Source organism: Carettochelys insculpta, chromosome 9 (genome assembly GCF_033958435.1).
Source record: "Carettochelys insculpta isolate YL-2023 chromosome 9, ASM3395843v1, whole genome shotgun sequence".
Taxonomy (NCBI): Eukaryota; Metazoa; Chordata; order Testudines; family Carettochelyidae; genus Carettochelys; species Carettochelys insculpta.
Window position 1 is genome coordinate 25,029,590 of NC_134145.1, and position 21,442 is coordinate 25,051,031.

The 21,442-nt window shown below is 40.7% G+C and overlaps 1 protein-coding gene across 8 annotated transcripts in view; it reads left to right on the forward strand.

The window, feature by feature from the left end:
* The first annotated feature begins 507 nt into the window (after positions 1-507).
* The window catches only part of NEXN (nexilin F-actin binding protein), a 44,050-nt gene continuing 23,115 nt past the window's right edge, over positions 508-21,442 (forward strand). Inside the window, exons 1-7 of one of the 8 annotated variants that reach the window (XM_075003597.1) lie at positions 513-685; positions 12,316-12,450; positions 14,235-14,315; positions 16,695-16,886; positions 17,413-17,491; positions 17,576-17,724; positions 19,410-19,451. In XM_075003597.1, the coding sequence (XP_074859698.1) occupies positions 14,289-14,315; positions 16,695-16,886; positions 17,413-17,491; positions 17,576-17,724; positions 19,410-19,451 (489 nt within the window). In that variant the 5' untranslated portion in view covers positions 513-685; positions 12,316-12,450; positions 14,235-14,288. Of the gene's footprint in view, positions 686-2,530; positions 2,550-12,315; positions 12,451-14,234; positions 14,316-16,694; positions 16,887-17,412; positions 17,492-17,575; positions 17,725-19,409; positions 19,452-21,442 lie in introns of those variants that run through there. The other 7 variants (XM_075003604.1, XM_075003600.1, XM_075003602.1 and 4 more) reach the window with 7 other exon arrangements.

The window sequence follows — 21,442 nt, forward strand, 5'->3', positions numbered from 1 at the left end:
TCTGGCACTGGCGAGACTTCCCCACTCGACGCACTATTACTAGCTGACTGTTTCCATGGACTTCAGCCTATAAAATATCCCAGGGCTCTAGGGCTGTCGCCCACACCCCTGCTGTTCATCAGGCATGAGCCAGGGAGTTCTCTCCTGCCAGGGCGCGGGGCCTAGGTGCAGAGCGCGGTGCGGAGCGAGGCCGGGCGCAAGGGTGCTGCTGGGGGCGGTGAGTATTGTCTGAATGCTTAGGCTCGCCGGGCGCAAGGCATGGGGCTCTCCAGCTGCCCCCGGGGTCCAGCCTGCCATGTACCTGCCCCCTGCGGAGTAACGCGGTCTGGGCGGCCGCCTAGGCCACGGGCGGCTTTGCTGCTGGGAGCCCCAGGGGGTTATTTATAGCGCGTTGCGCCTGCAGCCCAGAATAGCCCACCCGCCTCGGCTGCCTCCTGCCGTGCGGCCGGGCCTGGGCTGTGGACACGCCGCGAGGGGGAGGGGAGGGGAGGCCCCCCCCACGTGCAGTGTCGGGACAGCTGCAGCCGGGCCGGGCGTGCCAGGAATGCGGGCGCGGGCTGCGCACCAGGACTTTTATGGAAACTTGCGGAGCCGGCGGCAGCCAAGGGGCGCGCGGCGGCGGCAGCAGTAGCAGGAGCCTCCCACCGCCCCGCGGGGAGCAGCGTGAGCCGCAGCAGGACGCCAGGTAAGGCGCTCCCGCGGTCCGCCACCTCCTCGGTCCGGCCACAGCTCCGCTCCCTGGCGCGGCGCCGCGTCGCAGAGCCTCGGCCGAGCGCCCCCAGCTACTGAGCGCCAAGGGGGCCCGGCTGCCGGGGCCCGGGTCGCTGCCGCAGGCCCCCGCCGGGCGGGGCAGTGCTGAGGCGACATGCCTGTTCCGGGGGTTGGCGCCCTGCGGCCGGGCAGCCCCTCCGCTCCCTGCCCAGGCGTGGGGCCTTTTCAGCTTGGCCGCGGCGCTAGGGCCGCCGGCCGGGGCACTGCCCTGGGTCACCATCCGGCCGGGGTGCACCTGGGCTAGGAGGGGAGGGGAAGGTGGACCAAGTCCTCTCCCCTGATCCATGTTGTCTCGTCTATTGCAGTGCGCGCTCTTTGGGGGATTTCTTTCATTGGCTCCTGGGGGAGGGCGCAGGGCAGCCAGAGGTTGGATCCCCACCCTAGCCCCCGTCCAATTGTCAGGCTGTAGTGAAAAGGAAACTTTTTCCCTGCAGCCCCTTGCGGGTGTGAAGCTGATGGGCGACTGAGGCTGTCTGCACCGCCTTGTTTTTCAGAAATAAGTTATTTCTGAAAAAAGTGTTCACATGGCAAGAGCCTTTCAAAATTGAGACTTCCACTGGAGAGCCCAGTTTCGAAATAAGAGCAATGATGCGGGTCTCCCTGGCAGCCAATTAAGTTGTAATTACTTCTGGTTAGTACACACTGGCCCTGGCCACGCTAGCTCCTCCTTTCAGAAGGGCTATGGTAATGTGTCACTTTGGAATAGGCTAATGAGGCACTGCTATGAATATAGCAGTGCCTCATTAGCGTGATGGCAGTCCTGCAGGCTTCGAAACTGCCAGTTTCACAGCACACGCCACACATGTAGCTGGGGCCTTTTGAAATGGCCCACTGATTTCGAAAGCCCCTTCTTCCCATCTGGTTTTGGCCAGAAGGTAGTTTTGAAATCAGGAGGGTTGTTTCAAAAGGCCCCTGGCTACATGGGCAGCGTGGGTTGTGAAACCGGCAGTTTTGAAGCCCGCGTGGCTGCCATTACGCTAACGAGGCGCTGCATATTCCTGATAGTGCTTCATTAGCCTATTCCAAAGTGCCACATTATCATAGCCCTTCCAAAAGGAGGGGCTAATGTGGCCATGGCTACTGAGTCAGTTTAGAAATTGAAGGTGGGGTGTCAAGGAAAGTTATTCATTTTGGTGGAGTTACTATTTTGAGTTAAATGTCCTGTTATTCCAGAATAACAAGCTTTACAGTGTGAACACAAGTGTCATCATTTCCCCCCCGCCCCCCGCCAAAGAAAGGAGCTTTTCCACACTTAAAAAAAAAGGGGGGGGAAGGGGGGGAGTTAGAAAAGCAGTGGACAAGGCCTACGGAAATGTCCACTGGAAATAAGATTCTGAGCTAAAAATAGCATCAGGGTTAATGGTGATAGAGTCACTGGGTGAGGGGGTGAAAGAGCTGTCATCAGTTTATATCCCTAAATCCAACTCAGCGAACCAGCACTGCACTCATTTGCTTATTTTTATAATTGTGATCACTGCTGCTTGCTTCACTTTTTCTAAATTTAATCGAAGGTATCTTGGGATGACATTGCTTTAGCCATTGAAAAAAATTGCTCTAACATGCTCCAATAAAACACTGTTTTAGCCAAGCATCCCTGCTTTATACACAGAAACAAGCACTACCAGCTGTTTTTTATATAACTAATTACAAAAAAAAAAAAGGGTATAATGCATGTGGGGAAACAGTTGGACAGGTGGAAAAAAACGCTATTTTGCTATTAATCACAGATCCTGTGACATACAAATGAAGAATCAAGGAAGGCCGACTGGGAAACAGTGGTAAACGAGATAGACTAAAATGGTTTTTATCCCTTAACCTGTGATGCAGTTCAGGACAGCAGATAATGTAACTTATTAGCCTATAGTAAAAACTGACAAGTCTCTGGTATTTGAACATAGCTTTGTTGAAAGCAATATCCTTATTTTATAAACTGTGACGTAGGCCATTGTCAAGTGGTGAGGCATTTATAGCAAATTTGAATGTACAGTGATTACAGGAGTTGAATGTTGTAATGAGCTATGTTAATGTGAATAGTTGAAATTTTCAGCTTGTGATGTTTGTCTTTATAAAAGGAGCCCAGGAAAAAAAATACGAGTGAGGTCAGTAATTCTGAGCAGTTAACCTTTTTGCTAAAATTGTTGTTTTGATTAAGTTGGTTAAAAACATTGTCTGTCTGTCTAGTGGAGATGTGAGTATGCTAGCCATTTCCTAAGTCCGTCTCTCAGTAGTTTCAATAGTTAGTTAAAACCTGTTACACCCGCCGGCATGTAGGGCAGCAGCAAAGGTCCTCCACTTCTGTCTGTACTTCAGTTCAATAAGGGTAACAAAATAAATTATTCCTTCCCCTCTGTTCTCATTCAGTGTTTCAATAACTTGCTTTGAAAGGTGCAACCTCTGATGTTAAATATATTTTCAGGTAAAATAAATGTAATTTAAGCTTTTGTCTGATTGATTTTATTTGAAGAAAATGGAACATGTTTTAGGAGTCCATTTTACAATACTTTATCAGAATGTCATATGTTAGTTGTAATTTAATTTTATATGAGAAAATGTATTTTACAGATATAATTTGATCTGCTATTTGTTTTTTATAGTAAAGGAGATCTCTTTAGCTAATTGAATAAATGTATATTTATAAAAAATTCTGTTCATAAAAGGAAGAAATAATTTGAAAATTTGACTGAGTAATTATTTATGTCCTGGAAATGTACAAACAGATGGAAATATGCACTGGGCCCATGAAGTTTAAGCTAGTCTCCTATTAAATATTTTCTCTAATTACTTTTCAAAGAGCACTTCTTATGATGGAACATTTTCCTCAATTGAAGAATCCATTATAGCCTACTCTACTTAAACTGATCTCTGTGGATCTCTTGCTGATCAAGAGAAAATGCTATTTCTCAGCTGTTCCAGTGTCTGAAGTAAATTGGAACCTAGATGTGAAAAGAGGCTGGGTCAGACTCAGCCTACGAAGACTGTAGGGATGGTGAGAGGAAAAAAAGGAAAGTGCCTCCAGGAAGAAGTGGGAGCTGTGATCTCCACTTCAGTTGAGGACATCAGCCATGATTGAGGTGTTATGCAGTCTCTCTGTCCTATTGGCATCAACTCTGCTCTTGGATGAGGCAACAGAAGCAGCAGCCAGAAATGCCTTTGATCTGACTGAGATAGAGACTTCATCTGTGTTTGAATGCAGGAGTAAATGCAGTGATCTAGCCACTTGTCATCTCCATCCCCCAGACTACTGCAGTATGTTCTGTCTGGACTTGCTCTTGAGGTGTGCACAGAAGCCGTAACTAGTTCAACAAGTACTGTCCTATTTTCCAGGAAGGACAAAATGCAGAAAGCAAATCACAACAGTATTCCACACACTATTCTGGATCTTTGCACTATATGATTCTGCATTTCAAAAACCTAGCCTTTATGTTTAAAACATTCTGGCCGTGTGCTCAGCCCTAAACTACAACACTGCACATTACTATAGATGCTACAGCAAAAGAGAGATCTGATGGAGATCGTTTGACAAAGGCAGATAGAGGCCGTGTCTACACTAGCCCCAAACTCCGAAATGGCCATGCAAATGGCCATTTTGAAGTTTACTAATGAAGCGCTGAAATACATATTCAGCGCTTCATTAGCATGCGGGCGGCCGCGGCACTTCGAAATTGACGCGCCTCGCCGCCGCGCGGCTCGTCCCGACGGGGCTCCTTTTCGAAAGGACCCCGCCTACTTCGAAGTCCCCTTATCATGGGAATAAGGGGACTTCGAAGTAGGCGGGGTCCTTTCGAAAAGGAGCCCTGTCGGGACGAGCCGCGAGGCGCGTCAATTTCGAAGTGCCGTGGCCGCCCGCATGCTAATGAAGCGCTGAATATGTATTTCAGCGCTTCATTAGTAAACTTCAAAATGGCCATTTGCATGGCCATTTCGGAGTTTGGGGCTAGTGTAGACACGGCCTCTATCTGCCTTTGTCAAACGATCTCCATCAGATCTCTCTTTTGCTGTAGCATCTATAGTAATGTGCAGTGTTGTAGTTTAGGGCTGAGCACATTTGTTTCTCAGTCAAGGAAATTTGCCTCCACCAGAAATTATGATGAGTCAGAATTTTACTATATAAGGCCCACTGTAAGGTTATCCAAAGTATGCTTTCTCCCAAACTACGTCTTATCTTGCTTATTTTTAAAGATGTGGATTTAGAAAGAGTCAGGGTATAACCAGGGGGAAACAATAAGCAAGGGGGAATGCTTCATTCCTTTGTGCTCTTCCCAGCTTCATTAAACTCTGTTTTATTACATGATAACAAGGACATCTGTGCTTTCCTATCCCTAAGAGTTTTGACCACAAGTAATAAATTTCCAAGCCTTCAAAGATTGTGTTATAAGTAGGAAAACATTGTCTCTGTGAGTACATAATCAAAAGGAGACAGGTGGTAAACATAGCAGTATGCAGTGACAATACAGTAGTGCTGTGTCTACATTAGCCCCCCTCTTTGAAGGGGGCATTGTAATAAAAAATTTTTGGGAGTAAGGGCACTTGAAAGTTATGCGGCTACTTTGAAATGCCCTCGGCTACATGACATTCCAGCACTTCGAAGTTTGCAACTTTGAAGTTGCCGCAGGGAGAATTAGCCTAATGAGGTGCTGCATATTCATCACAGCACTTTGTCATTATTCCCTGCTCAGGAGAAGAAGAAGGGGGCTAGTGTAGACACAGCCTCAGTGAGTCTATTACGGGAGTTTTTGAGGCCCTAGACAACAATTTTTTTTATATTCTTGTGTGCAGAAAGTAGCTATTTGTTTAGGGGTAGAGTAGAAATGGACTAAGTCTCAATGTAGGTTTTCTCTATCTGTATTACCTGTATAAGAATGTTCGTTAGTCTACTAATCATCAGTTTTCACTATTTCAATTTAATATAGGTAAATTGTTTCAAAAGAGGAGATGGCCAGTTTTAATCTGCCCTTTTTTTTTTTTTTGCCAATGATGGACAAATATTTTAAAACAAACTCTAGAATAACTTCATTTGAAGAAGACTACGCAATAGATTTTATTCAATTAAAGGATGATGTAACTGTTGTATAGGTGGAGAAACATTAAGATTAAACCAATACACTTTTGTCTTAAGAGTTAACTAGGAAGAATCAAATTGTGTTATCTTGTAACATTGTTCTGTATTTATTTTAATTTTGTCAGAATAGCAGTGGTTTGTGTGCGTCAGACAGAGAGAGAGAGAAGTGATACAATTATAGCAATAAAGAAGTAACCGCTTACCTTGTAATTGGTAATTTTTCCACATCTTAGAGTCAGCAAGATAAGTAAGTTGTGGTTTTTTTACATCTGGTGGAGATTCAGATATTTTCCCATAGCAGCTATGCTAATAACATTGCCTAACCCATTTCTTAGTTTGATATCTGTTACTGTTTTTGTGATATTAAAGCACCATAGTTAAGATTTAATTTTAGCTTATTGAGTGGTAACCTTCTCCACTGTATGTGGACAAACCATTCTAATAATGGGGTTCCCTCCTTTCTGTAGGCCCAGGGGCCAGACCAGAACTGTCAGTCACAGGGTGAAAGTTTGGCTTCCCCATCTTGGGAAAACCTCTACATAGACTGTTTATGAAAACTAAAGGTAGTGTAAAACTTTAACAGTGTTATAGCAGTAGTGTAATATTTCCTGAGATGAACCTTCACCCAACTGAACTGAAATGTAACCTTAGATGTGTATCAGGAAGGTGATGAGATGACAAGACTGACTAGTCCAAGAAGCAAAATACAGGTGAAACTTCTCTAGTCCAACAACGTCTGTAATCCAACATGATTTTAGTCAGCTAGATATCTGTTTTTCACAGGGGTGGCCACATTCCCATAAAGTTTGTTTACAGCCACCAGTCCTGGTCATTATTTAGCTGTAATTTACCCCTAAATGTCTTCTAAAAGACCTATCAGCTGCTAGAAAGTATTGACCTCCTATTGTCTGGCAAATTCTCTTGTTCAGCACTGGTCAGGTCACTCTGGTGCCAGACTGGAGAGGTTCAGCCTGTAATTAGGTGACAAATTTATTTTTCCATAATATTCTGGTTTGCTTTACTACAGAAGGAAAACTCCATGGGAGGGCTCCAGTAACCAAAACTATGTACCAAAACAGTTGGAACTGTATTCTGATCTCAGGGAAGTAGATTTTTCCTGAATAGCTGAGACAGGATTGTTCTACAATGCACAAGTATACAACAGACACAGCACCCAGTGATGGGCTGAAAATACACAAGGCTTATATGCAGTGGGCCTCTGCCTTCCCAGTGGGTGAGCCTCATTTCATTAACAAGGACTTGCTTTCAGTGGGACACTTTAGCTGCGTCTACACGTGCCCGCTACTTCGAAGTAGCAGCACCAACTTCGAAATAGCGCCCGTCGCGTCTACACACGTCGGGCGCTATTTCGAAGTTAACTTCGACGTTAGGCGGCAAGACGTCGAAGTCGCTAACCTCATGAGGAGATAGGAATAGCGCCCTACTTCGACGTTCAACGTCGAAGTAGGGACCGTGTAGACGATCCGCGTCCCGCAACGTCGAAATTGCTGGGTCCTCCATGGCGGCCATCAGCTGGGGGGTTGAGAGATGCTCTCTCTCCAGCCCCTGCGGGGCTCTATGGTCACCGTGGGCAGCAGCCCTTAGCCCAGGGCTTCTGGCTCCTTCTGCGGCAGCTGGGGATCTATGCTGCAGGCACAGGGTCTGCAACCAGTTCTCAGCTCTGTGTATCTTGTGTTGTTTAGTGCAACTGTGTCTGGGAGGGGCCCTTTAAGGGAGCGGCTTGCTGTTGAGTCTGCCCTGTGACCCTGTCTGCAGCTGTGCCTGGCATCCCTATTTCGATGTGTGCTACTTTGACGTGTAGACGTTCCCTCGCTGTGCCTATTTCGATGTTGGGCTGAGCAACGTCGAAGTTGAACATCGACGTTGCTGGCCCTGGAGGACGTGTAGACATTATTCATCGAAATAGACTATTTCGATGTCGCAACATCGAAATAAGCTATTTCGTTGTTGGCTGCACGTGTAGACGTAGCCTTTATTTAGAAACTGGGATATATAATTGTAAGGCTTTTAGAAGCAGTAATAGTTCCCCTGGACCGAGGGAATTAATGAGGGCAAAATAGCATGCTATAGAGATTGTACTGGTTGATTATTTCCTAGTTAAGACCAATCTTCTAAAGGATCTGCCATCTAATATTGTTGCTCATGAGGGGTAGCTGACTTACATATAGATCCAAGGGCTTGTTCACATGAACATCATACAACAAGTTGATGGGTAAATTTACCTCATATTAGACTGTGGCACACAGCGCCTCTGTATGAAGTCTGTTGTTGCGCACGAAAAGTTCTGTAACATTCTTTGATCTACTCCACTTGGAAATGTAGAGGAAGCAGCTTTGTTCCTTTCTTCCTGAAAGATCCTGGAGGGTAGACTCAGACAAATGTTCTCACAGGTATCAAACAATATTGAGTTCTGTCACTGGTTCTAGTCAAGCTATATAGGGTGATGTTAGCAGTACACCTGTGGGTTGAAATATATTTAGTGTGCAACAGATGTACTGTTTTATACTTCTGTATCTACTGACCTAGATGGTGGAATGGAATGATTTGTCCAGCATCAAAAAAGGAATTGGATTAGAGGCACCTAGCTAAACATGAAATTTAGATTAAGGGTAAAGTGATACTTTTAGTATAGGAAGCAACCATAAGAAATTGCACTATAGTTGCTACCTGTCCATTTTTAACTGGGCAGTCCAGTGTTGGGCTTCAGTGTCCAAGTGCTGTTTAGGGTTGCCTGGTGTATGGGTTTTGGGGCTGTGTAGACCCTAAATGACACCAAAACCAAAAGCCACCTTGTTACTGTGGTGTGAGAGCAGCTCCCAGTTCATTAACCTGCACAAGTCCTTGCTCAGCTGAGACTGCCTCCAACCTGCAGACAGGCTCCTTCAGCGAATCCAGTGAGAGAAGAAGGCTGGCCTTAGGGAGTGGGGCCTTCATGAGCAGGTTATCAGGAATTAGAAAGATGACCACACGAAATAGAACTGCTGTCAGTCTTCCCACTGACAGAAATGTGCCTGCCATTTTTCAGGCTCGCAACATCAGTTCTTACTGGATCTGCATCCAAATCAAGTCATAGAAACTGCCAAAAATGTTTTTCCCATGTGTTCTCTTAACCCAAAGATTGCAGACTTTCTGAATGTGGATCTCACTGTAGTCAGCCATGCCTTTGTCAATGTGAAGTTGAGGGGTTCAGCTAACTGTACCTGCCCTGGACTCTCACAGAATAGTCTTGAACATGTGCAAGGCCCAGATTTAAAAGTGTTTTTTAAAATTCAAAAAAATTAAATGATGCTTATGCCCAGTGTAGGGTGATCTATGAAACCCCCTTTCTCCAGGGCCTGCATTTGGTGACTTCCAGAGTATACTGAAAGATCCATCAGATAGCCAAGATTTTCTATGGCAAAAGAGAGCAAAAATTGAATAGTTTTTCAGTTTATGAAATGTTCTTACTGAGTGCATTTGTTTTACCACAGGCATTTATCACACACTTTTTAACTGTATTGATTTATATTTTAAATATAACATGTTTGTGCCAATGTCAAGACTGTCAAATCAGAAACAAGAGTGTTTTTTTTTTTTTGGGTTTGGGGTGGCAGCATGGGTATGGGGAGAATGGTGGTTGATTTGTCAAGATCCACTTGGAAAATGGTTTTAACCAAATAGAACCAGTCATGCTTATCACACACGTGGTTGCCACTTGAGGACACTAGGAAAACAGAATATGACATACCCTAAAAAAACACTTGAAGGGTAAACTGATGCCTGGTAAAGTTTGCAGGAATCCAGATACCACAGCAATGCTTGCAAGAAGCATCTAAAGCATTTCTAGGCACAACAGAATTAGAACATGTTATCGCCAGTCTACAAACAGGCAGTCTAAATGGAAACAAAAGCTGATTTGAGTACTTCTTTATATTTTTATTTAACAGTTTTATTAGCTCTAATAAACTTCCATGCCTACCCTTTCTCTGTCCAGGAGTTGGGTACTTTGCATTATTAATGCATCAACTTTCATTTGGGAAGGCAGATAAAAATACTTGGCTTAAGATTGGTTATATTTAGGTTTGTTAGAAGTCCCGATCTTGTCAGAGGCTATGTACTCCCAAATAACTGAAGTTGGCAGATAGTTCTTGTTTTTTTTGTAAACCATAGCAGAATCAGGTGCCTAGTTACTCTTTCACACACTTGTTTCTTACTGTGGTCTGCAACAGTATTTCTCAACCTTTTCTTATAAAGTACCCCTTTAAAAAAAGAAAGTTACACATTTCAGACATATGCCTTTTCTACCATTGCAACACATTTATTTAAACAACTTAATCATAACTGGTTAGTTGGAAGAAACTGCCTATGGGCAATAAACTTGCCAATGTATTTTTGTGATTGAGCAAAAGTATAAATAAAAAAAATTAGATGAATGAAAAATAAGTCCAGGTTTTTTAGTTATAAAAAGGTTGAGAACCACTGAATTAATGTACCCTCTGGAAGAGCTTTGCATACCCCTGGTTGAGAACCACTGGTCTACAAGATCCCCCAAATTTCATATTAGTCTGTGTAAGATAGCAGCATCAGGAGGCATTTAAGATTTCAGAATGACTTTTAAATGCTTCATATCAAAACTAATGCAGTGGTTGCTACTTTATGAATCCATAAAAATCCATGTTCATTATTAAAATTAATTCATGAGTAAACAGATGAGTAGGGAGCTGATAGCCTGTTTTAGAAGACCTGTGTTATCTTAACTAAAAGTCTTACTTTCATAGATTTTAAAGTATTGATCCATTGTAATGAATATATTTATATCAATTAATATCAAAAGCTGAGAAGAAACACTGACCTGCTGCAACCATCTGTTGTAAAAAATACGTTAGTGTTCCTACCACCATCTTAATTACTAAAAAAAAGCTTTAAACATTTAAATGTAATTAGCTGTAGGGATTGTTCTGCTTTTTATATTTCAATCATTTTGAGCAATGAGAATAGACTAGTCAAGTTGACATTCTGCTTTGAATAGCATTGCAGTGTTTGGTTGCTTGCAAATACTGTAGATATTTATTTACATTTATAAATCTATTTCCATTAGTTATATTTGTTTCCTGAAAGTGTTGGCCTTATTATTTGAAACAAAACTAAAGTTTAAGCCTTAATGTACCTGACAAACAACAATTTATGAGTCTTGTGAAAAAGCTAAAGTATAGAAATTGTTTAAAAAAAAATTAGGCAACAAATTAACATAGTTTCACAAAGAGAGGCTTCTGCCCAATCCAGCAATGAGCTAAGCATAGGTAAACCCCTATGCTCATGTAGAATTCATTTCACATGGTCTACGAAAACAGCTGATGGTGCAATGCAAAGATCAAACTGTACTATGCACATAATGATGAGTATTATGTGGCTTTAATCAAATAAGCTTTATTTTACAGGTGCTGCCTAATGCTGCATCAGGAAATAAAAGGGTTTTTATTTCTTTTGAATTCTTTATTTCTTGTTGTAGCCTAAGCAGCCTATTTGTTGCCACATATAAAGTTCTGAAACTGTATTTACACTTTCCTAGAGATATTGTTTAGGATTTTGCATGAAAGGTGGTATTTTTTGAAAACTCTCTATTAGAGGCCACTGATACAGAAAAAGAATATGTATGGATGTCAGTCCTGAGAAATAGTCAAGCCTGAACAAAGCACAATTGGCATGTGCACACAGTAGTTTTACAGCATGTGATGATGCAAGTAATAGATAGGAACACTTAATGGCAAAACACCCACTGAGACGCTTGATGTACATTTGAATAAAACTGAGCAAGGCTTAGTGACTTTTAACCTTTATTCTTCCATGTACATTAATTGACTTATTCATATACCACTTGGGCTGATCTCTGTGTTAGCGAATGCCACCATTTTTGGTTATGCCTTTTACTGGCATTGCACTTACACAATCTTTAGCATTAGAATTTTTGGTTGGATCTGAAGTTTTAATCTCTGCTTACATTCACTAGAGCAACTTTTCATATTAATAAAAAGTGTAGAGATGTCTTTGCATTTCTTGGCTGAAGAGCCACAATGGAACAAATCTCTGTGGTATTTTTTCTCACAGTGACAAGTACATCAGCAATTACAGGTTACAGTTATTTGCAGACTGTAGAAAATGCTACAGTTTGTTAATGTGATAGTGGGATACAGTCTTTTTTTTTTTTTATCTAGGTCATTGATTTATCCAGTCCAGATTTATAGGTACCATACAGATGTCCAGAGTACTCAGGGGAATAAAGGTAACTTTATAGGTATTGGTTCTGGTTCATGAAGCGATTACTATGGTTGGCACCCTTGTAGGCAGAATTTGAAGAGAAGTCAGTTGACTGAAGGGACATGGGAACAATCTTTCCTCCAAATCCTACTTGTACTTTTTTAGTGCACTTAGGATAGAAATTAGGCACCATCCCCATAACATCTCTGTACTCCTTTCATTTTTGTCAGCTTCCTAAGCCTCACTATTCAAGAAATAATAATTCAGACTGCGTCAGCTTTGTCATTGTGTAAAGAGTGTGTGGAAAAATTGATCTACTATTAGTTCTGGAGACAGTCAAGGACACTGTACATCGCTCTCCAAAGGTAAAAGATGTTGGAGTTTTTAACTTAACAAGTCATTGCCTTTGCCTCTGTGTCTTTCACTATGGAAGCCTCATTATTTTCACAATGTATACTGTTTATAAGTATGCCACCAATGATAATTAAAATGCGAGAATAAAGGAGATAAACACACTTTAATGTATTATCCTTATTTTTCATTTTTCTCACTTGAGCTAACTCACAATTTGAAAGGAGTGACATTGGCTGTAGCATGTATTAAGATATGGAATGCTGTTATCTTTAAAGTGTGTTAGAGGTTTTAGCTCACACTCAGCTAGTATGGCACTCTGTATTCCTAAGGTACTATGTACTACAGTCATCACTGTACCATCTGAGGTGCTCACTTCACAGCAGCCCCAGGAGATAGGGAGGTAACAAATCCGCCTTTTACAGATGGGGAATTGAAATGCCAACAGATTTGAGGCCCAGATACTCAAAGGCCATACCTACTACACAAAGACAGAAAGTTGATGGTGAATGTCCACATGTTTAGAAAGTCAACAGTGTGTCCATTACCTGAGCTAAGTTCAATTGCGTCAGCAGTGTGTTGTGGGTACCTATCCCACAGTTCCTGCACCCCCTGTTGCATTCTGGGTTTCTGTGCCAGAGTATTATGGGGAAAAAATGTGCCACAAGTGGTTGTGGGTGTCTGATGTTATCCCAGAGTGTATTGCCCTCATTCCTGTTGAAAACAAACTGCCAAATGCATTTTTGCATCACTTTTCTACAGCCTGCCCCGGCACATTTCGATATAAGGGGAGCAGGCCAGTCCTGAAAGATGTAAAATGCAGAAATAAAAATCTGAAAAGTTTCAATTTGGAGTTATTGAAAACTTGTTTTTTGGTACTGTTGAAATGCTTTAGTGTGATTCATTTAAATTTGACCTGGCAGTCCTGTGGTGCTGGAGCAACCACAAGGTGCAGGGGGCAGCTGGAGAGCCGAGCAGCTGCGTGTGGTGGTGGTGGTGGTGGTGGTGGTGGTGCAGCCGAAGGGTCTAGGCTGATTCCTGCTCACCTGGAGAGCGGTGGCGATGAAAATGATGGTCAGAACAGACACACTGGGGGGCATTGTGGGATACTTCTTGGGGCAAATAAAATCAAATTAAATAACACTGTGTCTACATTAGCGCTGTCAACTTTGTAAATTCAAATTTGGCATTATTCCTTGGGAGAAAGCTGGAGTGGAAAAGTCCACCTTAGGACCCCTTAAAAGTGGCCCAATGATATTTGTAGTGGAGACAGGTATATTCTAAAATCGACCTAACTTCTTTAAAATCAACTTTACATAAGCACTCAACTTCCATTTAAGTCAGTGGTAGTTTGGCACTTAGGTACCTCTGAAAGATTTAGGCTGAAGTGACTTGCCTAGTGTCAAAGAGATGGGAAATCTGCCAGAGCTGGGAATTAAACCGTGTTGTTTTGAGTCCCAGGCTAGTGCCCTAATAATTGAACCATTCTCCTTACTCATTAGTGATCATAATCTATACAATTGTTAACGCAAATAGACCATCATATTCAGGCTAAATATCTTAATTTATATGGGTGAAACCATAACAAATGAAGTTCAAGGACTGAATTATAGCCACTGTATTTCAATTCCATTGCATGCTCAGTAAACATTCATGTATAGACAATCAGAAGGCCCGAATTAAGTTGTGGACACCAAGCTTAAATCCTACCTACTTTTTTTCTACAAAGGTTCTAGGAATTTCAACATAAGAGAGAATCTTCCAAAGCTTGTAATAAATCTGCAGCAATTTCTTACAGGTAAAAATAGAAACACACATCAAACGGGGCAGGTGCCAGATCACAGAATAAACCATGAATGACGTTGCACAGAAGACGGAGGTATGTATCAAGTTTAAATACTCAAAGTACTATAGTAACTTAAGTGACAGGAACAAAAATATTGATGCTTTATTTCTGACAGCTAAGCAGCAAATGGGTAATAGCATGAATTCTAGAAAAAGAATGGGAATGTACCCTGTATCTTCAGGCAGCAAAGAAGTCCTTGAAAAGAATGGCTTGATGAAGAAGTTATTATATTTGCTGGAATATATTATAGAAGTACTACCATGCATTAAATATATTCTTCTGAAAGTGTGGGAGTAGGTGTCTGGAGTGAGAATTACATAATAGGAAACAATGTTGAAAATTGAAGGTAGGTCTTACACAGCAAAGTTATTTTGAAATAACTATCCTAATATCTACACAATGCAAAAGCTATTTTGAAATAATTTTGAATAAAGCCATAGTGAGTCTAATGGCTCTGTTTTGAAATAGGCTCAATGTGTGTAGATCAGGCGTGTCCAACCCGCGGGCCGCATGCGGCCCTACAAGATTGTAAACTTTTAACATTATTATGTGATTTATATACATTAACTATATTATATATTTTGTATGTGGCCCAAGACAATTCCTCTTCACTCAGTGCGGACCAGGCAAGCCAAAAGGTTGGACACCCATGGTGTAGATACTGTATTTTCAAATAGCTAACTGCTATTTTAAATGCATTTGTGTGTTGCAGCGTTATTTCTAAATAAGCTGTTTCGAAATAGCTCTTCTGGAATAGTTTATTTCAAAATAAGGCTGCTGTGTAGACATACCCTCAGATGCAGAAAAAAGGGGAGGAGAACATGAGAATGGCCATACTGGGTGAGACCAATGTTCCGTCTATCCCACTGTCCTGTCTTCCAATAGCGGCTGGCACCGGAAGCCTCAGAGGATGTGAACAGAACAGGGGAATTTATCGAGGGATCCATCCCTTGTTTTGTAATCCCAGGTTCTAGCAGTCAGAGGGTTAGAGGAGAGCGGTCTGTAAAATGTGTTGGAGAGTTGTCTGGCTGCCTCCTGTTTTACAGACCTCTCTCCTCTGATCCCACTTTGGAATTCCAAAAGAAATTACAACTACTACTTAAGGAACTCCCTGCTGCTACATGGGACCTTATTCACTCAGAGGTTTAGAGAGAGACAGAACATACATTTGCATTCTTGATGACCTTGGCTAATAGCCGTTGATGGACCTATTCTCCATATCGGATTCTCTTTTTTTTTAATCCAGTTTTACTTCTGGCCTTCATAACATCCAATGGCAATCCATTCTATAGGTTCATGCTGCCCTGTGTGAATGAAGTTTGTGGTAAACCTGCTGCCTATTAATTGGATTATCCCTGGTTCATGTGCTGTGTGAAGGGATATAGAACATTTCCTTATTTACTCTCTCTGTACCACTCATGATTCAAGACGAAGATTGAATTATTTTAATATCTTTAGAAAGTATTATTCAAAAGGTTTGTTTTAGCATCCTAGCTAGATAACTTAGTGACAGTTACTTGTTTTAAATCCTAACATCTGATGTAGTACTGAAATGGGAAGCATATAAAATATGAAATGTTTTCAGTCTGTTTTTCAGCTGATTCAACCATACTTTGTTGGCAGTGAAGAGTAAAAGGAGATAAAACACTCAAATATTTGTAAGACATGGGTATAACAATAGTAACTTGCGCCAGCAGATGCATACAGATGAGGAAGGTATTAGCATAGAAACATGCCCTTTAAAAATTCTTCAGCCATCTACAATAGGTCTCTGTTGCAAAAGAGAGCTTGGCTACTCAGCTATTGTGTAGCTGTTGGATCAATCCCAACACAAGAATTAATTTTTGACAATGTGCCTAGGTTTTCAAATGGAAGATGTATATATTTTTTTCCTTTTAAAATGCTGCCATGTGAGAAGATTCAACAATATGTGGTGCAAAACATCTGCATTACATGAAAAAAACACATTAGAGACAGATGCTAATACCCATTTCCTTGCATATACCTGAAATCTAAGTCACTCTCTCTTTTATAGGGATAATGAAATATATTAATATTTCTATTTTCAGTGTGAATGTGCTCATGCAACAATATAGAGATGTATATTCTCTTTCATGTGTGTTGTAAAGGTACATTCTCAAAATTCAATGTTCAACTAGTCAGCCCTCTATTAAAATCAACAGGGCTCACAAAGCTAAGGTCGAATAAAACTCAGTTTATTTCCTCACATTTATTTCTGCTTCATTGCTTAAAATAGTAAAATATAGCCAGTGGCACAAAAATAATATCATATGTGTATTTTATTTTGAGAAATCTCACACTGTCTAGTCCAATCTATCATACAATTTCTCTTCATCTTTTTCAACTTTATTTTCCTTATCTTTACTTTACTTCTTCTTTATCTTTACAAAGATTCTGCTTTCTTCATCTAAACCTGTCCAAAAATCCTATGTGCCCAAACTTCACAAGGGTGATGTAAAGGATAAATTTGAAGCTATGCAGAAAGCAAGGGAAGAAAGAAATCAAAGGAGATCTAGAGATGAAAAGCAAAGAAGAAAAGAACAATATGTTAGAGAGAGAGAATGGAACAGGAGAAAACAGGAGGTTATTTTTCTTTGCAAATATTTTTCATTTTTTAAAGAAAATCACTATTATAAAAATTTGATATTTATGGGACTTTTCATTGTATAATAAACTGTTTCATATCCAGCATTCTATTGTCCAGAACTCTGAAATAAACAGCATTTTAACCATAAGTAAATTTTAGTTATGTTTTCCACAAGTACAGTATAGTCAAAATAAATACAAATAAATACAGCAAATACAGTATGAGTTGATGGTGTACAATATTATGGATGGTAAATAAAGTACCCTGCATAATTTTTAATTTGCTTCTTAATTTTGTTTTTCCCTAGTGTTATGCATTGGTAGGTAAACCTCTCTATTATCCAGAATATTTGAATACCCAGCAGCCTCCTGGTCACAGGGCTGCTAGATATGAGTTTACTGTAATTCAAATAAGTAGATTTAACATCTGGTATGCAAACTTTTTGAATGTTTTATATGGCAATATTGAAATTGTCTTCTAATTCGTACAGTTTAATTCTAGTTTCTCTTTTTAATCAACTAGATGAAAGAACTGCTTGCTTCTGATGATGAAGAAACAAAGTCTTCTAAAATAGAAAAGGCTTATGTTCCAAAGCTAACAGGTGAGAGATTAAGTTTAAAAGTCCATGTAGTGTGGCAGTTGAGGATAAGATCAAATTACTGAGTTTTGTATATCATATTCATAGGAACTGTTAAAGGCAAGTTTGCAGAAATGGAGAAGCAGAGACAAGAAGAAGAAAGAAAAAGAATGGAAGAGGAAAGAAAGCGTAGAATTGAACAAGATATGATTGAGAAAAAGAAAATTCAGAGAGAACTGGCAAAAAAAGCCCAGCAGGTATATATATCTTGTTCTGAATACTAAGCAGATATCAAATAGGGAAAAAAAAGCCATGCAAAATAAAAAATGTGGACTAGGAGTTCAGCAGGAAGGTTTGGTCTTAGTTTCTTGAGAGCAGATGAATAGACTGTACTCTAGGAGGAAGATGGTTAGTGCAGTGGGGGAGTTTTTGGGGTGTGTAGGAAGGTTATCACTCTTTTTAAACAACAAGCTTGAGTTATAGCCAAAACCAGGCACTGATCAAAAACATGAACAAGAAATAGGGCAGAGAATGAATCAACCATGGACTCTGGATTTGGTTGAAGGCAGTGTTGACTAAGTGAATTTTAAAACATTTTTTGTTATATTCACTTTTTAGATGAGCAATTTTTATTTATGCTCAAGTTTATTACTGAAAATAAGTGTTTGTAGGAAGCACAGATTGTTCCCTAAAGATAACTTGAATCATGCTTCAATCACTATTTTCTTTTTTCAGATAATTTCTGTTCTATTAGGTTGTTTCTACATAGGCCAAAGTATGCTAATGAAGCACGGATGCAAATTCCCAGTGCCTCATTAGCATAAGGTCACGTGATTTGGAGTCCAGAAGACCGTTCTTCCGGACTCCAAAACACCCTTTAGAAGCGTGGTCCCTGGGGGAGGTCTTCCAGAAGGAAGTCCTTCTTCCAGAGGCCCATTCTTCCCAAACATTCTTCCGGACTCCAAATCACGTGACCTTATGCTAATGAGATATGGGGAATTTGCATCCATGCCTCACTAGCATATTTTGGGCCGTGTATTAGCATGCCACTTTTGAAGAAAGTGGCCTGTGTAGAAACAGCCTAAATGAGTAGCCAAAGCCTAATTTTTATCTTTTTAGACATCTGAATTGGGATGTGTAGTCGTCTTACCTGTGCGAGTAACAGACTACATGTCATTTTCAGGACATGAACAAATGGTTTGTTTAACCAGAAATATTAGCACTTAATGTCTTTTCTCCACCCAGAAGAAGAACTCCTAGCTATTCACATCCTACTGGGAGTAACATTGCTAAGTTGTGAGGATTCTGCTGAAAGTTTAGCCCATAATCTCTTTTAGTACTTGTTCTAGAGCTTGCTTACTTTGAAATGCAAGAGTATAATATGTACATTTATACTTAGGAAGGAAGTTAGTCATTTCAGACAGTAAAATATATAGAACTAATATCAATAATATGAAATACAAGTACAGGGAAGAGGACTCTCACAAGGCTACATCTCAAGGGAATGACAAGGTCACTCATATGAAATTAAATGACAGATTCTTTGGCTTCTCTTGCATAGTTATGGAATGCAGCTGAACACACATCTTTACGTACACTGTGTTTACAAGTTCATCACTAAGCAGCTAAGTAAGATTACTATGATATACCCAGGGTTTCAATTCTGTTTCCAGAATTAGACAGCTAGTAAAGCAAGCCTCTGTCTCGTAAGGCACAGAATATGACATACACCCTAACCATTAAAATTTAATGTTGAATTCAACTCATAGCTATCAAAACATGTTCAGTGTGGTATCCCTCTGTTGCCCCTACCCACCAAGATACAAAATCTTAAATGCAGTATACATGTACTCACTGATGCACAAATTAACTTTCCATTTTATGTTTGAAAGTCTAAGGCAAAGAACAAAAGTAACAACTGTGTGAAATTCTCATTTAATAGATTGATGACATAAACAATACAGGAACTGAATCCGCATCAGAGGTAATTGGACTTTTTTACAAAGAAACATTCACCTTTTTTTTTTTTTATTCATTGCTTTTTTATTTTACTCGGGGATTGGGTAAATAACACTTAATTTTTCACTTAACTTCTGTAACAAGGTAAAAAAAAACAGAAAATGGTTTGGTACTGTATGTTGTGGCTGTCTATAAGGCCAATTTATTGTCGCTTTAAAACAAGTTTAAAGGTGAATGACTTACCATCCATGAAAGTCACAATAAAAAAATGAAAGTTTACATTTTCAAAGCTGTGCAAGGGATTTTGGTGATCATGGGACAAGGGCCTCTAAATGCACTAGTAGCTTTGAAAATCTAATCTTAAAAGATCTTTGCCTTTTTAATACTGAAATTAAAAAGATAATTTCAAAGGTTTTTAAATGTTATAATACATACAATGTTTTTAGATTTGTTTAAAAGAAAGAATGTTTATAATTTTAACAATGTTTTGATTTATTTATTGCACTTCAGCTTGGAAAGCATAACTAGCCTGGCTTGTTTTGTCAATTTAAGACACATGGTATACATGATAATAAAATGTTGTCTGAGAGAGTCCAGCGTTCTAAGGGGATGTTTAATTTAAAAAAGTTAGACACCAAATCCCCATTGTTTTTCACAAAGGTGTCGAAACAAAGTGTAATGATCATGTTTCTGCTGCAGTTTTTTTTAAAAACAATCTAAGTTTTGGGTTTAAATTACTAGACAGCCTCTCCTTAATGGTGATAACTGTGTTAAACCCACATCGTAGACGATACTTTCTCACATGAATTTGTATTGGACCATCCAAAATTGGACAATGTCAAATTCACTTGACAGCAGTAGATTTAGCCTAAATGTTTGAGTTGTCAGTGTTGCTGTAATCAGACACTTTGAAGTGCTGCACTTCTGTCACTTAAAAAATTAATAAGGATTCAGTCCCAGGTATCATGGAGACTGAACAATGGGGCTCAGACTTCTGTCCAAGACAGATTAGTGGTACTGACCTTCACTTCACATACTATTTTTTTAAACCATGTTTTTCTTCTGGAGAAAGTGTGTGTGGAAGCAAACTCCATGCTAGCTTGTTTTTATGTGCATTCCAATGTAGGTGCGTGCACATGCGCAGGCCCAGTTGCCAGAAGTCTTTTTCCCCTAGCCACTAGCCATCAGGTTGGTGTGGTGCCTCCTGGAGTGGCACCAGTACGGTGCCCCATTTCTACACTGCCCACTCCCTTCTTGCCACAGTGTGGGTTGTCAGAACTCCATTGCTCGTAGGAGCAGCCTTCTTTGCTGGTAGTTTTGCTTATGTGTAGATAGTTAATGATTGTTTATAGTTCATTAGTTAGGTAGTTAGTTGTCTGGGTGAAGTTGGGAGGCTTGTTTCCTACCTCTTGTGGTGTTGGGGCATGCTGAAGTACCCAGGCTTCAAAGCCTGTGGAGAGTATGGCAAGTGCATGTCAAAGAGTGACCTACATTCAGCCTGTCTAAAGTGCTTGAGTGAGAGCCATCAGCAAGATCACTGTCCCACTTATAGAAGTTTTAAGAGGAGGACCTTAAAAGACAAGGCACTGTGCCTGAAGGTCCTCCTTATGGAAATGGCTCTCTAGCCAGAGCAATTGCCATCTGTGGGACTGAGTACAGCATCCTCGGTGGGGAGCGCACTGGCACCGAGTGCAGCCATGGCACTGGTAAAAGACAAAGGGACGCTCAGTGCAGGGACATAGTGAACAAAACTGGCCAGCCTCACCACAATGGCCATTTTAGGGACTTGTGGAATGCCCAGGGGATCAAGGGCAGTTTCTGTGACTGCAGTCCAGGGCCCCATCTCTGCTGGCAGAGGCCAGAGCTTCTCTGTTACTGCACCTGGTGCTATATAATGGGTAGCAGGTTTAAAACTAATAAAAGAAAGTTCTTCTTCACTCAACACACAGTTAACCTGTGGCACTCCTTGCCAGGGGAGACTGTGAAGGCTAGGACTATAACAGAATTTAAGAAAGA